The sequence below is a fragment of the Anarhichas minor genome, unplaced genomic scaffold (assembly GCF_050575085.1).
Source record: "Anarhichas minor isolate MPS153535 unplaced genomic scaffold, ASM5057508v1 ptg000003l, whole genome shotgun sequence".
NCBI lineage: Eukaryota > Metazoa > Chordata > Actinopteri > Perciformes > Anarhichadidae > Anarhichas > Anarhichas minor.
The window spans coordinates 13,850,001-13,874,803 of record NW_027466449.1 but is presented as its reverse complement, the minus strand read 5'-3'; the positions used below and the strand labels follow the sequence as shown (position 1 = coordinate 13,874,803).

The window sequence follows — 24,803 nt, the reverse complement described above, 5'->3', positions numbered from 1 at the left end:
GCTCGGGTGCAGCCTGCCAATTCATTTTATAGCCCGCTCAGTTTTGACTGATTTAGAGGCTGCAGCTGGCCCAACGGAGAGGACAGAGGAGATAAATCTAAGCCTCTTTTGATTTATTATGTATAATGTCTCATCAACCGTTGCTTAAGTCTTCAGATGCACTGAAGAATTATACTGTTACAACTTTACAAGTAGTGGCTTATTTAAAGGGGTATAAAGAAGAAGAATCTTAACAGAGAAAGCAGTCGCTGGTATAAAAGCCAGCCACAATGGCTGGCTTTTATACCAGTTTACCAGCAACATACAGGAGCTGTGCGTTTCTCTCTCAATCCAAAATGCAAGAGAGATACTGTATATTATGGGCTTTCTGGGCATACTGCCACTCTACCAGACACTACAGATAATTTGATTCCCGCCGAACGATTGGGGGAGAGCAGAGCAGAGCGCCTGACTGTAAAGACGAGCAGGTGAAATGCAGGACATTACGGTATCAGTCAAAAATGAGCTCATCCTCCAAACTGGAAGTGGCACTTTTCAGCCGTAAGTCATCTAATCACGTCTGTATAGAGCCAGAAATCGTTGGTTGATCAATAGTCATCATGGATGCTGTCAATGCCCAGAGTAGCTTGAATCTTGCATGGTCCATGAATCTCTATTGAGTATGGATTTTTGCGCGCTCCCTCCGCGGATGGGGCTTGATAGTTCTGCCTGATTGGCTGCTGCATGAGCTCTATTTATGCTGCTGTGCCCCTGGCTGAATCACCTGCCCCAGGCATCCAGTGAACAGACATATGCAAACATGCACACACACACAGAAAATGATACATTCCCTCTAATGAAGCAGTGAGCCAGAAGTGATTTAACCAGGTGGATGTCCATGTCAACAACTGTATAATGGTGCAAAGCAAGTCTCTCGATACAGCGAGACCTGGGAAATGTAAATTAGATCCGACTATAGATTATTCATATCCAGAGTGATGATATGTGACAACGATTGTCAGCTCAGAAACCATCAGGGGACACACCAGTCAGACATGAGTCAATGCTAAAAGTATCTTTAAAGAGTTGGCTGGATGATATGATGAAGGATGGAAACTGGGAGCTGGACAGGGGGAATGTCGTTTAAAAAGCCAGGAAGACAAAATCCTAGGAGCCTTGCATGCACCATATTGCTGTGCAAGTATGTGTGCGTGCATCCGTGTGTTGACCTGACAGACAAGAGACGGACAAATGTGTGTCAGCGTCTGACAGTGAGACGTTTGCATCAAGGCAGGAAAACAGCAAATTGCCAACATAAATAAGGTGCCATGCTCTGATTAGGACTGTCTTCACACATCATTATGGTCTAATGAGCAAGTTTCCCCTCTCGCTCAGTCTCACTCTAACCGCTTGCCAGCTCTCTGCCACCGCATCCGTCGCAATTTTTGCGAACCCATCTCTAGCTGTGCCTGACACCTGTCAGCCATGATGGATGAATGTAAGTGAGGTGTCGCCAGGGCAACAGGCAGGCCAGGGGCAGCGGTGGCCTCCAGAAGGCAGGACATGTAACCGGTGGTGGCCCTGCCTTTATATCTGAAGGCTTTATTTAAGCCGACCTGTTTATCACTGGGCTGTCTGGCCTGCTTGCCCTGTGTGAACTGCGCTCTTGCTCCACTCAGAACCGCTTTAACACCCTCTCATTGGGCCAAGCCCGAGTTTCATCGCCTCGGCTGCTTGCTTGAGTGACAACTCCAAATGATTTTGCTGCATCAGTGTCTGACTTTGGAGGACACACGTCGCTGTAACTCTTTTTTCCTGCTGTCTGCAGTGACAGCGCATGAATACATTATGGACACGCTGTCTGTGAATACTATAAACTGTTGTGTGTCATTGTTCAATTGTGTCTCATTTGCACCCCGAACACGTGTGTGTGTGTGTGTGTGTGTGTGTGTGTGTGTGTGTGTGTGTGTGTGTGTGTGTGTGTGTGTGTGTGTGTGTGTGTGTGTGTGTGTGTGTGTGTGTGTGTGTGTGTGTGTGTGTGTGTGTGTGTTTGTGCGCATACGATACACACCTACGTATTTGTTTCACTGTTTTAGTGTCAGCGCGCGAAAGCTGTTCAAAATTACACACTGGGAAACTGCACTTTTAATGACAGGATATGTGTGCATGTGTGTGTATAATTATGGTTTAATTGCTTGCCCTGTGATGTGCTGTCATCTGTCACAGCCCAAAGACAGCAAATAATGGTTCTGCTGCCGTCACTTTGTCACCCAGACGCTCAGCATGCAGAGAGCAGCAGAAACACCAGTAACTGATATGCGTCTTGAATTACTGATAAGAGCTCGAGTATGATGAGCTTTGTCTATGTGGGTGTGCTTGTGCTCTCAAAAGTATCTTGGCCAGCCCTCCTATCTAGGTCTATTTAGACTACTGTCTGTGTATGTGAGCGTCCGGGTGTGCGCGTTAGCGTAACAGCATGTGCCGGTGCATCTTTGAATATTTCCGTGTTTGTGAGTGGGCGCAGTTTTCGTGCTTAAGAACTCATTGTCTAATTCCGTGTGTGTGGGTGGGAGTGTGTCGGGAGGGCGAGGGTGCACACGCTTACGCGTGCGCGTGTGCAAATGTGTTTGATGCCTCCTGTATATCGGTACTGACAGGTGCAACAGTTGTGTTATGCTTTAAGCTGCTTGTTTGTCTGGCACGCCGCTTTGTGTGGTTGAGAAATGGAGTAAACAGAGGGAGAGCAAAGCAGCCTGGGGGCTAATTTATTCACTCCCCAGTCGCCCTAGTCACAGAGGCCTGTTGCTCTGCCCACCTGTCAATCCTGAGGAGCATGCCATAGCCTCATCCAACTGCACACAGCCACCGCAGCCCACTCCCAGTGGGCCAAGCGCTTCAGGCTAGATCAGTATTAAACCATGATATATCAATAAACTTTCTGTAATCAGAATTAACAAGACAGCAAGTTTATTTAGCACACAAGCGGCATATAAACAAGTCTGCCATTTTCTGTGTGCAGTGAAAATAAATGCAGTGTTACGGTCTGTGTCGATGTTGGTGTTTGAATTGAAAGTCTGAATAGACAGAATGGTAGCATTTCTGTTTGTAAGCACCTTTCACAAAAGTATCGCAGGACACAGTGAAACGCGTAAACAGTTTAATGCCTTATTGGCTAATGTGGAGTATTGCATCACTACTGCCTAATACCTGAAAAGAGCACAAAGTACAGTTTATGACACAAATACTTACGAAAAACTGCACAGCAGAAATGTGTGAGCTGCTAGCAGCTGGGGTTGACTGTTGGAATGTGATGTTCAATGCACTGTGGGAGTGGGAGGAAGCGTCTGTCCGTTGCCAGCGTGGAGTAATGGATGGCAGAGCTATGGGAGTGGGAGGAGGCATACATCCTATTTCAGACAGCTGTAATGGATGAGAGTACAGCTAAAAAAAATAAGAACAGGAGGAAGTCTGCATGCCTTCACTATCTCAAACTCACACGCAGAGTTCGGTCGTATTGAAATCGGTTCACAATAGATGTATTTGGAACAAAGGAACACCTGGAGAAAGAGTCGAGGCTGATGTGACTTTTGTTGTTTGTGAATTGGTCATCGGGTGTCTGTGTGAGTTGTTGTTTTGGCCGCACACACACAGCCGCGCATGCATGTTTGTGCAACTGTGTGATGTATTCGGGGTTTTTTTAGCGATGTGATGTGTCTCTCACCATGTGCCCAGTCTGTGAAGCTGTGCAATGGTACTCTGGTATAATTAATCAGACGGTTTGATGTTGGCAAATGAGTGTCTGCAGACTTCATCTGCAGGCCCTGCTCTTTTTAACTAGGTTTTAGTTAAACAAGACGAGCACATAACACATCTCAAGGCGCCTATTTATCACAGGGTCCTCTGAGCAATGTAGCCCAACGCCCCCATGCCCCCCCCCTTCCACCATCACTGCACCCTCCCTTACCGCCTACCCAGTCACATCTACAGTGCCTGAGGAAAATCGCCTTCACTTATTGAACACACGGTTTCTGAATAATGAAGCCGGGTCATGTCTGCACATGCACACACACTCACTAACAGTGTATGTATCAGCCCAGCTGTGATTTCTCCTGATTTCTAAACAAAGAGTTATACCAAAGTCGATTGGAGTGAAGCTCAGCCCTTCCCGACCTGCTTGTTTGATTTATTCCTGCAAGAGCCAAGCTCCCTGTCTTAAGTGCAATCCACCCTATACCCTCACCTTTCACAAATATTAGATTGCACAAATTCAGCCTATTTCCTATAGCTGGTGAGGGTTGGGGAGCGGGGTGAGTGCTGTAGACGAGCAAAAAACCAGAGTAGCTATCCCTCTGGGTTCACCTGGGAGCCGGGGCCGTGGGTCTTCCAGAGAAGGATTGAGGAGGAGCGCGAGCGGGAGGAGGATAAGTGCTGCCTTGCTCCTGTTCCTCGCCGCGCGGTGCTGCGCTGCGTTTGCATTCGCTGCCGGCTGCTGAGAAATGTCTCCTGGCCCCTCAGCCAGACACAGGGAGGCGTTATCAGCCCTGCCTAGCTCTCTCCACGGTAACGAGGCCCCAGGCACGGTATTATCTGTTTACGATAAGGATATTAATAACACTGTGCTTTAGTTATGTGCTGGGGTGCCCTGCGGGGTGATGGGGGGGGGGGGGTTGGAGTAAGGAGCCCCTGAATCATTCTGTCAGGGGGCTCTCTCCGAAGCAGGACAGGGTGAGAGTGGAAGGAAAGGAAGTAGTCATACGGTGACGCTGAGGTGTTCACCGGCTAACCCCATCCACTTCCTCCTTCCAGGTCACAGACTTTGTTTCCGAGAACAATAGCTTGACCATCTGCCAGCAGGTGCATGCGGGAGTTACTGTAAGGAGGGAATGGTCAGGGGTTCAACGGTCACAGCTGTCACGGTCAGCAGAGAGGTCAGCCTACTTTACTGCAGTGTAACACCCTCTGTTTCTGTCCCTCTTTCTCTCCTCTCCTGTCTCCAGTGTCTGTATGGCTGCTACGTCCACTCCTCCATCATCCCCACCTTCCACCGCAGGTGCTACTGGCTGCTCCAGGTAAGAACTCCTCTTCTACTCCTCTACAGGTCACCGCGCTTTAGTTTCACTCTCAACCTCTCCCAGCCTATCCACAAGAACTTGAATGAGTCGCATGATATCAGTTTCCATTTAACCGAAGCATTTTACTTTGACAGCCGGCAGGCAGACATCAACCTATCCTCCCTCCCGCCCCCCCGCCCCCTCCCTCTCTCTCTCTCTCTCTCTGCTTTTTTCTCTCCCCAGCCTCCATTTCCCTTATCTTTCCCAGTCATTCACTTTTCTGATGGCATTGCCCATACACGCCGTCCAGCACGAGGGCGGTATCTCAGTCTGCTAAAAGCTTTGCCATCTCCCCTGTCTAACAGCTGCAGTGATGGGCAGTAAAAGCATGATGGAAGACGTTCCCCGTACAGTATAGTGTGCTTACAGTGGGTCGTCAAGTCCGCAGGCTGAGAGTGGTTGTAAATAGTAGTCCTTTGATCACCTCCCCAATACATCTCATCATTCTCGTTTAGCATGGCAGCCATTATTGTCGGAAGGTGCCTGATACGAAGAACCATTCACATAGACAATTTAAAGGGAGCATAAAGCACACACGCAGAGAATAGTGGTGTGTGGAGCTGCTGCTATTTTTGTCTATCTATCTGTCTGTCTATCTATCTGAAGTTCTATGTCGTACATCTAATGTGGTATAAAACTTGTGGAGAAAAATCCTCTGTGGGATAGAGAATCTTTGGCTGAAATGCCGCCAGCACAGCTTCTCTAAGTTGTATTTTCTAAAGACTAGAGTTGTCGAGTCACAACATCCCTGCTGTACTGAATAGACCCAGAAGACTAATTCATTTATAATCTAACCATACCTCTCACAGTGTTGGTTAGCAAAGGAAGAGAGCAGACCGGTTGGGGAAAGACAAAAGAGGGGAAAATTTTTTTTTCACTTAAATCTATTTACCAAATGATTAGGGGTACAGTGTATTATTAAATATTTAAAGTAATGTAATTAAGAAGAACTAGAGGCCATCTTTCGACAGCAGTACACCAGTAACAACGCCAAATCAGGTCAGGCTCTAAATTCTTACCCCCCCCCCCCCCCTTCTGGCGCCCTTGCTTGGACAAACACTCTTCTTCGAAATTGGCCTTCATTTTGATCTCAAGTACACACCTGTAAAGTTCTTTCGTGGGGACAAAACCTGTCCACAGACAGACAGGAATGTAAACAGCTTTCAAAATACTCCGGACAGCTTGAGTGGTAGTTCCACAGGTGTCTCCAGTAATAATTAAAGAATGGTATATATATGGAATATATCACTCTTGGTCTGAAAATAACACATAAAAGCGGTAGATGTTTAGACTCTTTGGTGAGGATGCGTTTTATTGAATGGCGTCATGTTATGGTGGTATTGGGAACTTCCTTAAAGGATAGGTCACATATTTTTGAAGTTTATCTAAAGATAATACTGACATCACCATATGTGCATTGCAATATTGGCTGCTGTAATCATTCCTCCTGTCCATTCTGGCCAAATAAAGATTCCCTCCCAACACCATTTCAATGTAAGTGATGGTTGGCAATTCCACAGTCTTATATACTCTTATATGAAAAATGCATTCCGAACCTCAGTCAGTCAAGTGAGCTACAGTCTCTCTGTTTTGAAATTATCTTTTTTTTATCCTGAAGACTGTAAATTTGGAAGATACCCCCTCGGTTTGACTGATTCAGGCTGCTGAATCCTCATATTAGCTTCAGCTGAACTCCAAAATGCTTTTTTAGCACAGATGGAGGAATGTGGATTTTGTCTCCCATCACTGACATTGTAATTTCATAGGTAAAAGATCTCTTCACAGCCAAATGTGGAGATAAAGAGCATTGCCAGCGATTGTCAACTCTTGAAACAATACCCACATGCACTTTTGTGAGTTTTAAGACAGAATTTTACAAAGTGAACCTATGCTTTAAGTTGAATTCAGGCCTTCAGTGCACCACCGGGGGATGGAAACATGTGTACGCACAGAAGGGGTGTCATCAGAGCTGAGTCAACCGGGGTTATACTCACTTTTTAAAAAACTGCAGCCCTCGTTTTCACCGTCTCTCTCTGCCAGTTTCAGCATTCACACATAAACACTCATGAAACTTTGAGGAGTTCACTGACTCAACTTCTCTTTGTTGTTATGGCAGAGCAATACCTAAGAACAAACTGGTTAGTGAATCCCTGGCCCTCGCGTACATGACTCACCAGGCCCTGGTGTGCAGCTAACACATCAACTCATTCAAAAAAAAAAAAAAAAAAAAAAAAAAACGACCTTCTGCTGCGCAACAAAAAAACATCAATTTCCAAAGTATTTGCTTTGACACTCAGCATTCCTGGAACCCCAGATTTACATCTCTTTTTCTGGCAGTTTATTGCAGACCATCTGTGCTGACAGGAAACCAAAATCACAATGACACCAGAGGTAAAAGATTATACCACTTCAGTCCATATCTCTCCAGATGCAGATAGACCTTCAGCACCTCCGTCTCTTCAGGCCGCTTTCAGTCAGACCGGGTTACAACAGTCTCACTCTTGTCTTTTATTCACCTGTCTCCGGTCTCTGAACACTCTGTCCCCGACTCCCCGTGTACCATTTGCTGTGTCCATATGAGATTTGCAGGCAATAGTCTGTCAACAGCAGAGCAGCAAGGAGACTGGAGCTCCCAGAGCGGCAACAGGGAAAGGTCACCAGTGAGTGAAAAATGTAAATATTCAGCCATCCAGCGGCCACAGTCACGGAGAGACAGGGATGAAAATAACTCCTATTACACAGCACCGACAGGGAGCGAACACAGAGGACAGAGAGGGTAGAGACAGACTGTGAATGAGAGAGCAAGTGAGATGGACACAACTTTTTAAAAGTTAGGCTAAAAAAAAACACTGATGGAAATAGCTAGAGAGAAAGATAGATTTAAAGATTTGAAAAAATACAGCAGAATAGAAAGGGAGAAAGGGGACGGTGTGTATATGTGTGTATTTTTGGATATGTGTGTGCAAGAGAGACAGCGAGAAAGACAGACAGAGTGAGGTTGGTGAAAGGTGTTTTAGGGAGGGGGGGGGGGGCCTAGCCTGTGGGTGTGTGCCTCTTTATCCACTCTTTATCCACTCTTTATTGAGTCAAAGCCTGGGTAATGAGACAGGGGACGGGAATGAAGACCTGCGAGGGGGGGTCCTCTCTAACTCCATTCATTTTCTTTTGTTCTTTTCACCTCTCACTCTCAATCTGCTCCTCCCCGCCACACTACCTCCACCTCTCTACGGCATTAGACCACTTTAAAATGTCTGGCCCATCTCCGCAAATGGCTGCGACTGAAGAGAAGTACCACCGCAGTTATCCGCGGTTGCAAACAATGAATCCAAATTGCTGCTGAGACAGAGAGCTGCCCACAGCGGACTGTGTGGTTTGTCACTCAGAAAAAGTTCCCATTTTATTGGATTTGGTAAAATAAAAAAAGGGGGGGGGGCTCTGTGTCATACCATGGTATATTTTCAATGTTACCAACAAATCCCAAATAATCATAAACATCATCACAGCACATTATCTCCTCTTTAAATGCTGCTACTTACAGCTGGAGTGTGCCGTACTCCTGTAAGTGGAGTACTACGCAGCCTTTCCATCCACAAGCTGTCACGACACACAGACAGACGCACACCCATTGACGGCGAGGATCTCTCCCATCCTGGTGGCACTGATTGATTCCACTCCTCCGTGTCCCCTTCTCTTGTTTAGTGCTAATCGAATGTAATTCCCGGCTTGCGCTTCTCCATCAAATACGACAGTGGAGTTTGTGCTGGCCAACGGGGGCACAGAGGTGCGGATAATTATGATATTAATACGGAGGGGGTCTGAGGGGAAACTTCATTTGTCCCGCTGCCTGCCACGAACACAGAGAGGGGTCAATAGCCTCTCCCGCTTTTCCTACTTTAAAGAGGAGGAGAGAGGCATGAGATAATGAAATGACTAGTAAGGCAGGAGGGAATGCTGACAACCTTGTTTCTTCACAGCTATCACTTTCTCCCTCTTACCTTCCACAGCTTAGGCCACTGCGCTCTAGTCTCTGTCTCACATGAATACATTATTAATATCACCATTCACTGCAGTTACATTTTTCTTATTACATTAGTCCTTCAGAGTATAATGACTTTGGAACCACTTGAATTAGTGTTATGTAGGAAAATGAGTTGTCACTGTTGTCCCTGTGATAATTCCGGCACTATTAGACTGTATTTCAGCTATTTTAATCTATGGAATAATTCAAAGGTTCCTTAATTGGACAGGCAGAGTGATAACTCCGGGATTTAGGAGAACCTTGAGCAGTCTGGGCTCTGCGGTGCTGTCCATGGTGCTGAAACAGACTCTGTTCTAACCTTTCTAACTGTTCACCACATCAGAGTATTATTTTTTTGGCTGATTTATCAAAAAACCCACCCAGCCCCTTTGAAGTCCCATGCTATTCACCTCTCGTTACAAGCTCACCGATCTCCAGAGATCAATACACCTGGCCAATGCTGCCAGCGGATCATGCGCTGGGCCCGACACATGTACTCCTCATCCCCAGTCGGGCCAGAGGCCTCTCTCGCTCTCTGACTAATTGAATGGGAAAAGTTGAGTAGCTTTGCTGCAGTGATCCGTCATAGGTCGGTGTGCAAGCAGGATCCGGTAGCTACCGACCCAGAGCCACATGCCTGCAGGCTAAAGGCAGACAGATGGATTCTTTGTATCTGCCAGAGTCCTCTATTCATTCGGATCAGTTTAGTTGCCTCTGTGTTGAGCGCTGGGAGACAGGTGCTGGATTCAGAGTGGCTCAGGTGATGTGTGATGACGGAGCAGAGCTGTCAGGTTCAGATTCACATCAGATACGTCCAGACTATGCAAGGCTACATAATGAATATTTCACTGAGATAAATCATGGATGAGCCTGGGCACCGTTCTGTTGATTTCACTGAGAGGGTAGAGAGGCAGGAAAACCTGGCGAGGTTCTGACTGGCTGTCTACAACCTCGGGGCAAATGGAGGCAGTAGAAATATAATTGCCTTTAGCTATGCAGGCTGTTGTTTGTATCAAGTGGAAATGCACCTCTACGGAGTATGAGATCAGATTTATAGCATATGAATTTGACTCCACCACCTGACATTACCGTTCAACACTGGACTGGCAGGAGAACGGGTGGCTGTAACAGCAATGTGAGTGTGTGTCCGCATATCTGTCAGTGTGTGCACATGCTCGCCTATGTGTGTGTGTGTGTGTGTGTGTGTGTGTGTCAGGCTTTGCCGTTCTGTTCCTGCGCTATGGTGGGAGACCACGATGCTCTCAGCAGCATGCTGCTGCTGGCAGGGCCCCGCTCTCTCTGCCATGAGGAGAACAGCTGCTTCACGAGCATGTCGGGGTGTGAGCCATGTCCCCGTGGCTCCCCTCGTCTCCTTCGCGTCTCCTCCTCTTTGTGAGCAAGTCACACAGGAACATCTGACATTAACCCACTCCATCCTCTCTACTTATGAACAATTAAATATGTCCCCCGCTCTGCTATCAACTCTCTTCGAGTGCTCCGAGCACCTCCGCTGCTCTCTGTTTTCACTCCGAGAGAGACAGTACAGAGTTAGTTCTCAGTTGGTCTCTGCCCAAAACAGTGACACTGGGGCTTCTGACCGCTAAACAAATTGAAGGTTACTCTGGTGCTTAATTAATGGCCCCTGCTGGAGCACTCTCTCCCCATATGAAGAAAGAGAGAGAAGTTGAGCTAAACCCCCAGAGGCACACAGAAACTCTTCTCCTCCTGGCAGACTGATCTGTTTCTCAGTGCCTGCGACCTTTTCTCTAGGCCCGTCGCCTAGCCCACCAGCACGGCCAATTATCACAAATCCCCCGCCGCATTTGTCTTGCCATTTTCACTCTGCGGCCAAAGAGGCGTGCATGGCCATAGACTCATGCAGCCTCCTAACCAGCCTTACCCCAGACGGAGAAACAGAGGCCCACAACAGGTATGTGGCGCTTAAATAATTCAGTTATCCTGAAAGGTTAAGGCTCTGCCAGCAAGGCGAATTGACATTCATCTTGCTTTCGAAGTCGTGCACCCCACTTCCAGAGGGAGCAGCCATCGACATTTTTACATTTAGTGGCTTCTAAGATTGTTATTGACACCAATATTTGACATGTTATTCTCGTCGTTCCACCGGCTAGCTCAAAAGAGCCCAGAGAACTGGTTTACTAACCAGAGCGGGAATCAAATGTCTGAGTCCGTTGTCAATAATACGAGAGTTTGAAATAGCTCAAACGCTGTAAGCTTGTCGAAGAGTATTGCGACAAACTTCGATGCTGATTTGATATTACCCTCTGTGTTTTACTCGATGAGTTTTCTCTCCCGAAGTCCTTCGCTGCCTCTCCTATATATTAGACAATAAGAGAGTCCCTGTGCATACAGTCACCCGCAAGGCTTATTCGTGTTTACGTCCTGCCTGTGTGTGTATGTGTGTGTGTGTGTGTGTGTGTTGAAAAGCAGAGGCGATCAATGGCTCCACACTAAGTCTGTCCTGTGCCGTGCCAATCTCCGAGTCCCCTCTAGTGTCAAGCCACAGATCTGCCTGTGTCACTATGCGGGCTCAGGCGTGATGGCAGAAGTGTGCACACATCTCCCAGCTTCCCAGAGAACACTGGTCACAGCTAATGACCAGAACTGTCCGATTTGTCCTGCCCTGATTACTCCTCTGAGCCCCAATTAGCCGTGGATGAGGGCTGACATCCCGACACGATCTCTTGGATGTGTCATAGAGGGAGAGACGGGGAAGGAAAGGACGGAGTTAAGAGGGAAGACAAGGAATGTGTGTGCTAAACACTGAGGAGAAGAGCAAAGGGGAGTCGGTATGAAAGCCGTAGTAATATAGATGGGGCCACAGTCATTCACTCTGCATTCAGTCAGACATCGATCTCAATTCCCCTTTAACCAGCTACCATCAACATACAAACCAACTGCTCTGATTGCAATTTCTATAATTGGCAATTTTCATTGTGAGTATCTGGCTACAGCGGAGGGTGTTTGCTGCATCTGGTCGGAGACGAGCTGATTTCTCTGTGGGTTATGAAGAGACTAAGGATTGTTTGTGGAAAAGATATGAGATAAAGATAAAGTATTGGGTCAATGGGGTTGAATCAATTTATTAGTTGAAGCGATTAGTGAAGTTGTGGGATCTTCAAAGGTATTTTATCATGGATAAAAACAATGCCATTTGTTTCTCTAATTGTCAGTAACATTCTCTGTTATGAACTCATCTGTGTGCCTTCGCCCATCCCACCGCTCTATCTGTCTTTATTTCTCTCTGCCACTGTGTCTCCCCAGGATTGCTGAGCATTCTCCCCTCTGCAAGTTTTGAGAGAAAATCCAGGGGGTTTTTTGTTTTTTTTTCGGGCTTGCTCTCATTCTCTCTCAGTAGGGGGCAGTGGGAAAGTAACTACAAGGGCACATAAAGCCTTCAGAGTCGAACCAGACTTCTTTTAGTCTTTTTTTGATCTGGATAGATGTCATATTGAGCACACATGCGCACACACCCTTGAGTGGGATGGCTCTGCTCCTATCTCTGTCTGCTCCCCCATCTCAAAACTCGCCCACGCAAAACCCGAGAAGACACAGAGATTGAGAGGAGGAGGAGGAGGAGGAGGAGGAGGAGAGAGAAAGCCAAATGCAGAAGGGTAGAAGGAAGGAAACAAGAGTTGGGAGGGGTGGAGGTGCTTTGAGAATGGGGGATTAGAGTTAGAAGATTAGAGGTAGAAGATGATATCATTTGGTAGCGATGAGCAAACGAGCAGCGCAAATCACCCGGCGTTAACGAGCTACCTCGTAAATTACTGCAGCCGCGTGTACGCTTGAAGCTGGATCTGGATAGGGCTGCGTAGTGCAAGGGAGACATAACGCTTGTCTTAATATTATTTACTGCCCCCTCCCAATTTATATCGGTTGTCTCCCAGAGCCCAATATTGGCCTCTTGTGGCAGCATCAGAGGATGTTTCCTTGTAAATAGTGGGAGGTTTTCATCAGCCTGGAGGCCCCCCTGTGTGGGCCATCCTAACCCTCACACAGTCAGCAAAGGATAGACTCCCCTCCTCTTGAACTACAAAAAGAAAAACTAAACATGAAAAAACTGACTTCCCCAGTGCCCTCCTCAGATAACTCAGATTTGACAATGTTTACCTCCTACTACAGAATCTGTAGCAAAACAGGAATGAGGAGCTAATTGGTGGTACTAAAATGTTGGTTTTCAATAAAACATATTCGCATTTCTTTCCTTCGGTGTGCTTTAAACCATTCTGACAAATCCAGCAGGGATTACAGCAATTTAGTTGAAATGAACGTGTGCACAAACCTGCATGCTTCCGACTGTTCTCCAGGGGAGCCAGCCCAAGAGAGAGAGAGAGGGAGGGAGGGGAGACAGGTACAGGGATACGGCAGAGAGCTGGAGTCTCTCTCTTCTCCTTTTCTTGGGGCATGGGGCCGGGTAGGGTAGATGGGGAAATATACATTTCTATTTTAGCCAGGAGCCCAGCAGCAGGAGAATGACTTTCATTGGCTGGAGTCTAAATATTACATGACTTCCTGATGGCAGTGTGCTGTCTGAGGCACTGTCTGGCCTGGTATTAACCTGTCCGGATAAATCAACCGTTTACCCAACTCTGTTACTCTATATCCAAAAAAGTACAGCTCCCTTCTTACCTCATCTTCCCTTCACCTGTTTGTCATGCACCATTTCTGCCTCTGGGCCGCTTGCTTTGGTGCAACCCACTTTGTGTGTGTGTGTGCACAGCGTGTATATGTAGAGTTACTCTGTGGTCCTCTGCCAAGGCCCCTAACGTCATATGCAGCCTGGCAGGTGACAAATAGTTTTTTAATTGCTTGCACCAGGAAAATCATTAGTCTCTTCCCTTTCCTTGGTGGGACCGGGCAGGACGTGTGCGCAATAATAATAGCCTCAGTCCCATTTCCCGCTTCCCGCCTGCTATTTTTAGAGCAGGTATTTTAAGGGCCCTCTCTGTGTATGCCTATGTGCGTGTGAAAATGTATATATGTGTGTGTGATTGTGTGTGTGTGTGTGTGTATGTGCAAGTGTGTGTGAGTCCACAGTAAGGGTGGGCTAAATGGTCCAGGGGTGCTTTTCCTTGTTTGTGACGGAGGAGAGAGTGTGTTTGTCAACCCTGTTCCTGCCTCATGAGAGTTTTTCTCATTGCTGTTGCTATTCCCCAGCCCCTGGGAGCGTGCCGTTTGTCTCTCTGTGTGTGTGTGTGTGTGTGTGTGTGTGTGTGTACACCTCTGTGTCTGGCAGGCTCTGGCCGAGGCCATTGTGCTGTAGTGCATTACTGTAGCAATCCACCGACACAGCGGCCAGCCAGATGAAGCCGTCCAGTTTATGGAGCAACCTGCAAACTCCAGCTGCTTTTGGTTGGGATTGTGCTTAGTGGTGAGATATAGTATTGATTTTCTCTCCTCGGTGCCCTTGCCATCCCTGCGTAGATATGCACCAGTGCTCAGCATCCATTCACTGAGAAAGGGGAGGGGGGGGGGGGGGGCAGCAGAGGATGATGTTTATGTGACGATACTGACCCCATTCGTTCACATGGAAAAGGCGTGGAACGTAAAGCGGCTAGACGGCAGAGGGGAATTGAGTTTGCGAAGCTCAGATTGCAAGATGAACCCTGAATTTGATGTCTGTGTTATACAAGCATTTGTTATTATATATCTGGGCGTCTGAGGGTGTTTGTGTGTCTGCATTCTTGTATGGGCCTATTATGTGTGGGTTTGTGTGGATTTCTGAGTGTGCAAGGGTGAACGTGTGAGGCACGTGTGTGTGAGCAAGCAATTTGGATCTGTGTGCTGTTGATGTTTGCCAGCATATTTTTCCCTTTTTTTGCCCTTGGTTTGACTCCCAGAGGGGAGCCATGTGCTGCACTGTTCCAAAGCCGTTCAGACCCCAATCCCCCCCACCCCCCACCCCCCACCCCCCCACACACCCCCGCCACTGACCTCCTTTCCTTTTAACAACATGGTAGAATCAAATACATGGTCAGTCATTATTTAAAACATTTTGTGGAACCCCCTAGCCACATTGCGGCGGTTAATGTAAGCGACTCATTACAGTAAGTATTTCATACATAAATGATATTTAAAAATCTGGTATTGTATGAAAAATATTAGTGTGTGACCTTTCTGTGAATTTTAAGTCTGCCGCTCATAAAATGTTGAAGCAATAAAAACTGAATTGAACCTTCTAGACTGTCAGTGTTAATAATACCTTTAGGTGTGCAGTACATCAAACATCCCAGTACCAGTAACCACAGTTCTCTTTTCTGACACACACACACACACACACACACACACACACACACATACAGCTTCTCCAAACCATTAAACTCTGTCGTAACTCTTCAACAGAAAAAACATAATAATATAATCATGATCCATAATTTTTCTTCTCATTCAGACTCTTTATTACCCCTTTTGCACTTTTCCGGCCTGAAGTTACCTCAACTAACACATGATTCATGTTTTCATGTCGAACAAAGTACGTGATTTGCATTGACTAAGACTACAACTACAATTAATGTGTGGCCTTTAGGTGAGTTGACATCAGTTCTATACATCCCAATCTATAAGCGTGCCAACTTCTAACATGTTTGCTTTATCCGGTTTGGTCACAGTTTTTAACCCTGGCCGGAACAAATTAAGCATTTACAGTGATTTTACCACAACTAAGGGGTTTCTGGCACTCCGCCCCGCCGGCCATATTTGGGTTTTTTTGTTGGAATTTTGTTGTCCTCAGAAAACCCGTTTTTGGCCATAACTCAAGAATGCATATGTTGATTAAGATAATTTCACACAAATGTCTAATAGGTTAAAATTACGAAATATTAGGCAGACATGAATGTAAGCTGCAACATGACTGGTTGGAGGAGTCATTCAACCGCAAGGTGATAATTATATTTCATTGAATCCCAGCTTAGCGCACTCCTGACCTTTCCTGTTCAGGTGGATGCTCAGGTCTGAAAACAGCGAACGGACCACATAGTCTGTTTAACGGCCCTGGAGTCGTGTTGAATACTGTTTCCCCGTAGATATGTGTTTACCCACCTCAACCAAAACCAATCCTTATCCCTAATTCCTCAACCACAGTGGGGGGCGCTATCATTTCAACAGGAGGGAAACACTATTTAAACTTGGGAACAGACTTCGACATAACACCTGTTTTGTTTCCCGACTTTTACAGCTCTTCTATTTCGCTCTCATTAAATTCTGCAACAGGTGACTAATTGGCGCACTGATAATGTGATGTGTTCACAGCTGTGTGTTATTGTTTTTTTGTGTGTGTTGAACACAGCTCAGCCAATCTAATAAAGGACTGGCACAATTAGTTTTATAATTCATATTTTGCACTACCAATAATTAATAATAGTTAAAGTGACTAGCCCCATAGTTCATCAAACAGAGAGTGTTGTATGGGGGCCCACATCAGTAGTGTCACAGATTTAGAGGGGGTGGCTAGCCGAACAGCTGAAAGCCACTGCTCTGTATATGTACGTATGTGTGTGTCAGTGTGTGCATAATCAGGCAGTGTTATCCAGGCCAAACAGCCCTACCCTGGCAGTGCTGAGACTGGGGAGACCCCGTCTCTTTCCAGATTCATCTCTCCAGCTTTGTTTGACTAAGTAGTGCCATGGTGTTGGTGTTGGAGAGGGCTGGAGTGGCAGCAGTGCAGCGTATGCGTGGGTTGCCTGAGCCAGTGGGGCTTGGCACAGAGAGGCAGCATATGTTCATGGCCAGCTTCCCTCCTCCTCTCCCATCTTTCCCTTTCGTCTCCCCTGTCTCTCTCTCTCTCTCTCTCTCTCTCTCTCTCTCTCTCTCTCTCTCTCTCTCTCTCTCTCTGTCTGTCTCTCTCACTTGTGCTAGCCTTCTCTTGATAACACCCCCCCCTCCCTCCCACTGTGCTCATCCACCTCGTTTGGCTCTCATGGTACAGAGATCAAAGGGCGGTGGGGATCCCAGTGTCCCCTTAAGGACGGCCCACCGTGTCTCACTAATGCCACATCCCCATCTTCTAACAGAGACACACACATACACTCCTCTTTGTCATTTTGTCATCTGGCATATGATCAGAGAATATTCGCTGCAGCAGGTAATAAGTTGTGGCTGCGAAAGGGGGGCTCGCTGCTTCCTTTTTTTGATGCTTTTCCAAGGGGTTGGTCACCAGCACCTTGGCCTCTCTGTGCCCTACATAAACACTGGCTGTTATCCAAGCATGTCAGAACCAACCATCTCTGAATACTACTGACTAACTGGTATGTATGGACCACCGTCCTGCTGCCCAGCAAAGGGTTAACTGTGTCCCAGATAGCCCCAACCAGCTGTTTCAGCCTTTCACACCTTCTCCCCTGCTGCCTGCTCTCCTCCTTGCCTCCTGGACCAGTAAATGAACACTCATTTGCAAGTTAGATAAATCCTTTGAATGTATTATTGATGCAAACAAATTAGCCTGTAGGCCCCAGACAATACCTAATGGAGCCTTGGCTTATGGGTGAGGTAGTTTCCAGCGAGAACACTGTCGATGTTCCACGATTGATGCCTGCTCTTCTGCCCCGTAATTATTTCTCCTACAAATTATTCAGCTGTTCTGATGCGGTTTGGTGGTTTAAAGCAGTGCTACTTATTGCTGCCTATATGATTCCAGGTCTCAATCCAGCCACATTCATTAGTTTATTAAAGACGGAAAAAAAAGACACAGGCAATTAGATAACTGGGATAAAGCCACCGAAATGAGGGGATGTGTTATTATTCAAGTTTATGCATGCTGCTCATAATTCACTGGGGTTTATGTTGGTGTTGCTTTTTCAAGGATATTCTCTTATCTTGTTGAACACAGACACATGCACACGTTTTAACAGCCTTGTATAAGTCTGTTCACGAGACTCAAACTGACACCCTTTCACAAATGTGCGCAGACACGCTGGCAGAACGTGTGTGGCTCACACACACGTAAAGGTGTGGACACGTACAAGCACGAACCACGTGCACGCACACACCGAGGATACACGAGTGCGTGGAATTTTTGCTGGTTGGCAAAAGCGTGTCAGTGGCAGAGGTTGCAAAACCACGAGAAGAAAAAGTGAGAGCGGAGATGAGAGAAAGAGAGGACTGCCGTACTGTCTTTGGTGATTAGGACCCAGTATTGATCAGAGGAGGGAGGGGAAGGCAGGCTGAGAGGGGGAGGGAGAGAACAGGCCCCAGGGCTCGGGCCCCAACTCTCTGGCGGCCTCTATTCTGTTCCTCTCCTACAAGCTGGCCAGGGCCGTCGGGAGATACATCAAAGGGTCTTATCCTTCCATCCGTCCCGTATGCACACACACACAAATACACTTTTTAATGCATGCACACACGTTACTCTGGCCTTTGAAAAACGCTCTATTTGATGACATCATTTTCCATTGTTTTTCCTACTGTTTGACATAAATCAAAGTTGATGTGTTATCACCAGGGTGTTAAAGAGAGCCAGGGCCTCCGATTCTCCCACGAAGTCCGATTTTGATAGTGTGCTAGTGGCTAGTAGTTACAAAGTGTCCCATTCTTTAACTTGTTTTTACATGAAAACTTTTTAAGATAGTACCTTCTACCAAATGCGTATAGTCAAACTCGTAAATTCTTAATCTTGGCCAGCAAATTGCCTGAACGTACCTGCCGTTTTTTAAAAGCAACATAAGGTGTGCCCAGCCTGTTAAACACACCACAGAACAAGGATAGTGTCAGTAGTCGAGAGCAGCAATCAGGCAAACGCATCAAACTCTGTCACACGCTCACACACTCACGGCATCAGTCAGCCGGTCATGACGGTGTGTCCATATTCTCTCCCCAGTATAGTAGTGTGTGTAGAGGAAGTACTCATTACTCTGTGCTCTCTCAGGGCCAGACCCGTGTTAATGCATTTTCTCCTCTTACTCTCTTTTTCTCCCCCCCCCCCTCTGCTCCCTCTGCCTGCTTTTCAGCTGACTCTGGTCTTTGGCAATCTTATTTGCCTTTCAATCCAGATCAATCTTATCTACAGCTCCTGCATCATAAACATTTCATAGGCTCAACCTTGACACCGACAGACATGAGGTGGTGAAGGTTTGGTGTAAAGTGCCTATGGAGGCTACTTGATGCTGGGCTTAACTCGGTCTGAAGAAAGTGTTAGGAACGTCAGCCTGTCGAACTCTGCCGTACACCACGAGCTCCTCGTCCTCCACAGCAAAAGCCGCACACACACACCATGCAAAACTGTCTGCATGTGCGCTCACATGCACATATATAAATAAAGTCTGTGTCTGGTGTTGTATGTGTGTGATGTATAATTCATAAGAAAAAGCATTCATCTCAGTGAGACACCTCAAACAATTTGGAGACGTGGTGTGCTTAACGGCTTAATGTAGTTGCTGCAATTTGGCTCTCCTCTGGCTGATTAACACCGGCACTCCAGTCCTCGCTGTGCTTTGCCTCACGAAGGATTAGATGGTAGTAGAAACATGGCTTCCAAGGGAGTTGATGAATATTTCTCCAAATGTACCTGTCATTTTCTGATTTGAACATCTTTCAGAATACACACACCCATTCAATTTCTGTCTCGCTATCAGGGGGAGCTAAACACTGACCACTTTGTAGGCAAAGCAAGACAAGCGGTGACCTTGGATTGCTGTGTATAAATACTACCTCTGTCTCTGTCTGTTAAGATTGAGGATACAGACTTTCCTTTTTCTCATTTTCCTTTGTCTCCTACTTCTCCCTTTTTGTCCCCACTATTTTTGCAAAACAGCAGGTCAAACTTTTACTGTGTGTGTGTGTGTGTGTGTGAGAGTGCTGCCAACAGTAGAGCAGTCAGCAAAGTGCCACCTCAGCACCTGAGCTTTAATGATTAATACCATATTGATGGTCTCAATTAATTTCCTATTACACCACCAGAAGGCTGCGGTCGCTCTGTCTCTGTCATGGCCCTGCGCTTGTTTTGGGAAGCCTCTTTGTGGCAGCTGCTGGATGGAGATAGTATGCTTCTCACTGCTTCGCGCACACACTTTTACATACAGATGTACCAAACATGCACACACACACAATGACACACACTAGTATCTTATGGAAGCACACACGCACACTATTACACGCTTGCTTTGCTCCCCCCGCATTTCACACACTCGCACACAGATAAACAAATAGAATGTAACGCTGTCTTTTTTTGTTGACTCGTTTTTAAAGGCGACTCGCTGTCTTTAAGTTACAATGTTCTGCAATGATCAAAAACCTCTTCAGAGCCCCAGAGATTCAGCTACGCCTCTTTGTACAGCGCTCTGCAGCAATTTTACAAACCACTACTCTCACCTGATTGTGCGCCTTTGGTACAGCACAACGCCCCGTGTTTTGCATTTGAACTTGGTGTGATATGCAGCATTGCATTTTAGGCCGTTTTCCTAAAGCCTGTGCTTTTGGCTCTTGTATAATCCCCTCCCCTGCAGGGGCTGCTACATATTTGTAACCGCGTGTAAGATACTGATTTATTCCCATGACGGTCGCTCTCTGAGCTGTGATTCGATAACACATTCCCAGCCATGGCCTTAACTGTCTGTGGACCTGCTCCTCGGATCAACTCGCAGTCAACACTGCCCCGCTAGAGAGGCTGGGGAAATGCTTGTTGTGTTTGTTGATCAGATTGCCAGACTTCTGATGGCACCTTTTCTCTTTCTCTCTTCTTTACCCTCTCAAATCTCATTCATGACTTCTTATCTCTGACCGCTCACTCCCAGCACTCCTCCCCCATACACCCCTCTAGCCCTCTCTAATATGCACTGTTAATCTCAACCTCATTCTCTCAAAAATTCACACACATATGCACACGCTGTTTATTTTAAAATGTTTCATGTGGCGCCAGTACACACCATTGGTTGCTAGGAAACCATTTGAGCATTTTTTTTATTTTTTCCCAACGGGCAGACGTTTGATTACCCATTTGTATGGTGTGTGTGTGTGTGTGTGTGTGTGTGTGTGTGTGTGTGTGTGTGTGTGTCTGTGGAGGCCAGTGTGTGAGTCTCCAGAGAGAGGTCTTGCCAAGCTGAGCTCTGGGGCTGCTCCAGTATCCAGCCCAGTAATAATAATGAGCCCCTCACCATGCTTGACAGAGCACACAGGCTCAGCAGTCCTGTGGCCATTGCTGTTGTCAATGTGTGTACGTCTGTGGATGCATGTGTGGCGTGTGTACATATCTACATATATGTGCATTTATGCTCCACTAGTTTGTGCTTGACTGGGTCTCTTTTCTGTTACAACCTCAACAGTTGTTGTTGTTGTTGATGCTGACAACCGGTGTTATCTATTGTTGTTCAGTGGGCCATTGCCGAAGCAGATAGTGGCCAGGTTGGACTGTCTTGCTGCTGGACACACATTAGTCCTCCCTGTGACTCCCTGTTTAGAAATGCACCAGCACATCTCCCCCGGCTGCTCCTGTGAAGTCCTGATTCGCTCACAGACACGGGCAGAGGCACATAAATAGCACGCCTTGTCGACTGACACGGGGAGAAAGACGACGCACACAAACAAATCAGACTACGCGCTGATATGAAAGGGAGCGCGAGCAGAGGAGAGGGAGTCGAGAGAGATGGCATTAGCCGTGTTTTCCTCCTCCAAATGAATTGCACTATGCCCTGGGAGGAAGAGATGAAAATGAGAGAGTGGAAAAGACTCTGTTGAGAGGTTGTTTTGAGGTGGAAACAAAGGAAAGGAACCATGAAGAGAGAGCATACGGTTAAATCCACAATGTGTCTGACAGAGCTCAGTAACTGCCTTTCCCTCCTCTTATTCTAGTGACTTGTGTCACCTGGATGGCCACTGAATATTAGGATCAGTGCCACGGGCTCAGCCGAGGCCATTATGGCAGCCGGATGGGATCCCGATGGCCCTTTCTCAGCTTGCCCCTGGGCAGCGTGGCCTCTCACTTGGGACCACCACAACTAATGGAGAGGGTAGTGTGCTCTGAAAGGGCCTTAGGAAGAATAAGTAGGCTGTAAACTGTGAGTTGAGTTGTGGCAGCTAAAGGGGCTTCAATGCTTCACTGCCCGGCTTACCGCCTGACTTACTGCCTGCCCGCTTGGCATCCAGAACGCTCCTCCATATTCAGGCTCTGAATACTGGCCTTTTGCACTTTTATTGTAATACATGCACATGCTTGGCACAGTAACAAACACAATCCACCTTTTTACTGTGGTGCACTGCACAAATACAATATTTCAAAGCAGGGAGGAGCCACACACAAAAATAGAGGAGCACTCTCTCGCATATTCCCTCTCAGACATGTAGAAATGCGAAATGCACTCGCATATCTGCACACGTGCACGAGTGTGTGCACATACACACACACAGACACAGACTTGCATTCCCCCACCCAGAGTGAAGCAGTTCTGCCCCTCTAAGCTGAGTTATTTAAAGCCCCGCTCTCAACTCCATCGGAGTGATTATGTGCTACTGAATTAAACATCACAGGCCTCAGCCCCTGGCTTCCTCCGAAACACACTCAAACATGCTGGCCTCTTCCTGTTCCTCAAAAGTTCCAAGTTCTGCCTTTCATATCTTCCAGCCCCGTACACCAGGTAGTGGAGGTAAAGAGGTGGAGTATGAATCATCCCTAAATCAGGATCTCCTGCTGGGCTGTGCTCTGCCGTCCCTCTCACAGACCTTGGACAGAGGCAATCAAGGCAATTCAAATTAAGAAAAGCCTCTGTAAACTGGCTCTTAACCCTGGATTGGTACCCACCCCCGGGCATCGTTTTAGCTTAGCACTCAGGCGGTGTTGTGGTTGGTGCAGAGCCACGTGCAGTAGAGGGTGAATTGTAGCAGTTAAGTTGCGCGTTGACTCACACACCCCTATTAGGGTGTCTGTATTCTAAACTGGGAACATTTAAACAGCGAGTTTGTCATAGAGGACCTAGGGGGGAGTGTGGGGGGGGCAGGTTCAGATAGTGGTATGCGCTGCAACCTAGACAGGAGCTTCAGGCTGGCTTTTTGGGAGGGCTTGACGTTGGGTTTTTGTTTACCTCCGTATGTGTGTTTGTACGTGTGTGTGTATGTTCATGTACTGCACGTGTGTGACTGTGTTTCTGCGTGTCTGCACGAGGCAAGGCACCAGCCATCCACCCCCACATTCCAAAACACACCCGTCGGCAGTGAGCGATAAAGGTTCCAAACAAAAGGAAGAAGTCTTGTGCCTTATGGAGGTGAACTTACGGCACCACAGAGGCATTTGACCTTGAAATGAGCAGCGGTGTTTGGGGACAAGCGGGGGAGGTCGGTGTTTAAGAGTGCAACCTTAGTGCCAGAGGCCAGGAGGCTGCCTAATGACTGGCACCCCATGCTATCCATCACGATGCCACTGCCAGGGCGACTGCCCCCGCACAGCCAGGAGGGCAGAGCCTTAATAACCCCTCGTACCCGTTCAGCCGACCACAGCACGCGACATGAAACACATACATTTAGTACACAGGTGTTCCTTTTGTTCACGAAGTTGCACAGACATTATGCAAAGATGCACACCACAAAGTCTAATACGCATTGCGAGACAGCATGAGTACGCAGTCAAAATAGCAGATCCACTCAGACTCGCACTCACAGCTCATTGCACTCATTCTGCATGCAGAAACATGCCTCCAGAAATATGCCTCTAGACACTCATTCACATGCTATTTATAATTTAATGTAGGCAGACAGAAATACATAAAGGCACAGATACATCCACAAACACAAATACACCAACACATGCACCTCCCCTCTGTATTGATGCCTTGATGCTGACTGTTTGTGACTAAACAATTGACTGTTGCTGCTTTCATGATGCTTTGTATTGAAATGGAGATCCCTGTAGCCTGCTAGTTCAGTTCTCCCATGAAGGACTGTCTCATTCCTTCCCTCTTTTGCTTATTTCCCCCATTCCTTCCTCACACTAAAAGTCCCATACCTGAGCCCCTGTCTGCTCTGCTCTTGCCTTCACTGTGACAGGCTTTGAAGCCCCCATTCCTGGGTGCGGGTTATTTTATCAGAGAGGAACAAGGTTTCCTCCTGCACTCGCTGGCTCATCCGCGTTGCATGAAGCATCCCCTCTCAATTAAGATCCTTTCATGTTAATGGTGTTCTTATCGCTCCTGTGCACAAGTTGTGAAAGCGAGGCCTAGTATAGTAGAGTATAACCATGGAGCAGAGCTGCCTGCCTGACAATACAAGAGCTGTTACTCTCATTCTTCTTCCTGCCTCTGTCTTTCCATGTATCTCTTACTCGAACGGGTCTCTTTCCTCTGCTCTCTGTCTCTTAATGAGCTGTGGTGGGCTGTTGGAGTAGCAGCGGCTACATGGAGGTGTTCCAGGAGAGTGGCGGAGTTGCGGCAGGGTCACAGAGACTTAACGAGACAGCGAGCACATTACTTGACCACTCATACCAGATTCCGCCGATAGATGTGCTTTGCACCCAAGTCTCAAGTTAGTTATATCTCAGCTGCAGCTCAGCTTACACTTTCCCTACCTCACATTCAGCACAAAGTAGAAGGTCACCGTAGCTGTCTCCACTGACATCTAACTCCGTCTGTGCCTTCAGCTCCATTAGCGGATCTCTTTCTCTCTTTCTCTCCCTCTTTGTCTTTTGGAGTAGAACAGGGTGTTTGACTTCAGGACGAGGTAGGCAGTCACTGAGAGATCGTAGGAGCACTGGCTGCCTTTTA

General features: G+C 47.1%; 1 protein-coding gene across 1 annotated transcript in view; it reads left to right on the top strand.

The window, feature by feature from the left end:
• Positions 1 to 24,803, top strand: part of camta1a (calmodulin binding transcription activator 1a) — a 266,168-nt gene that overhangs the window by 205,900 nt on the left and 35,465 nt on the right. The window contains exon 6 of the mRNA XM_076092062.1: positions 4,977 to 5,048. Coding sequence (XP_075948177.1) covers positions 4,977 to 5,048 — 72 coding nt within the window. The remainder of the gene's footprint in view (positions 1 to 4,976; positions 5,049 to 24,803) is intronic.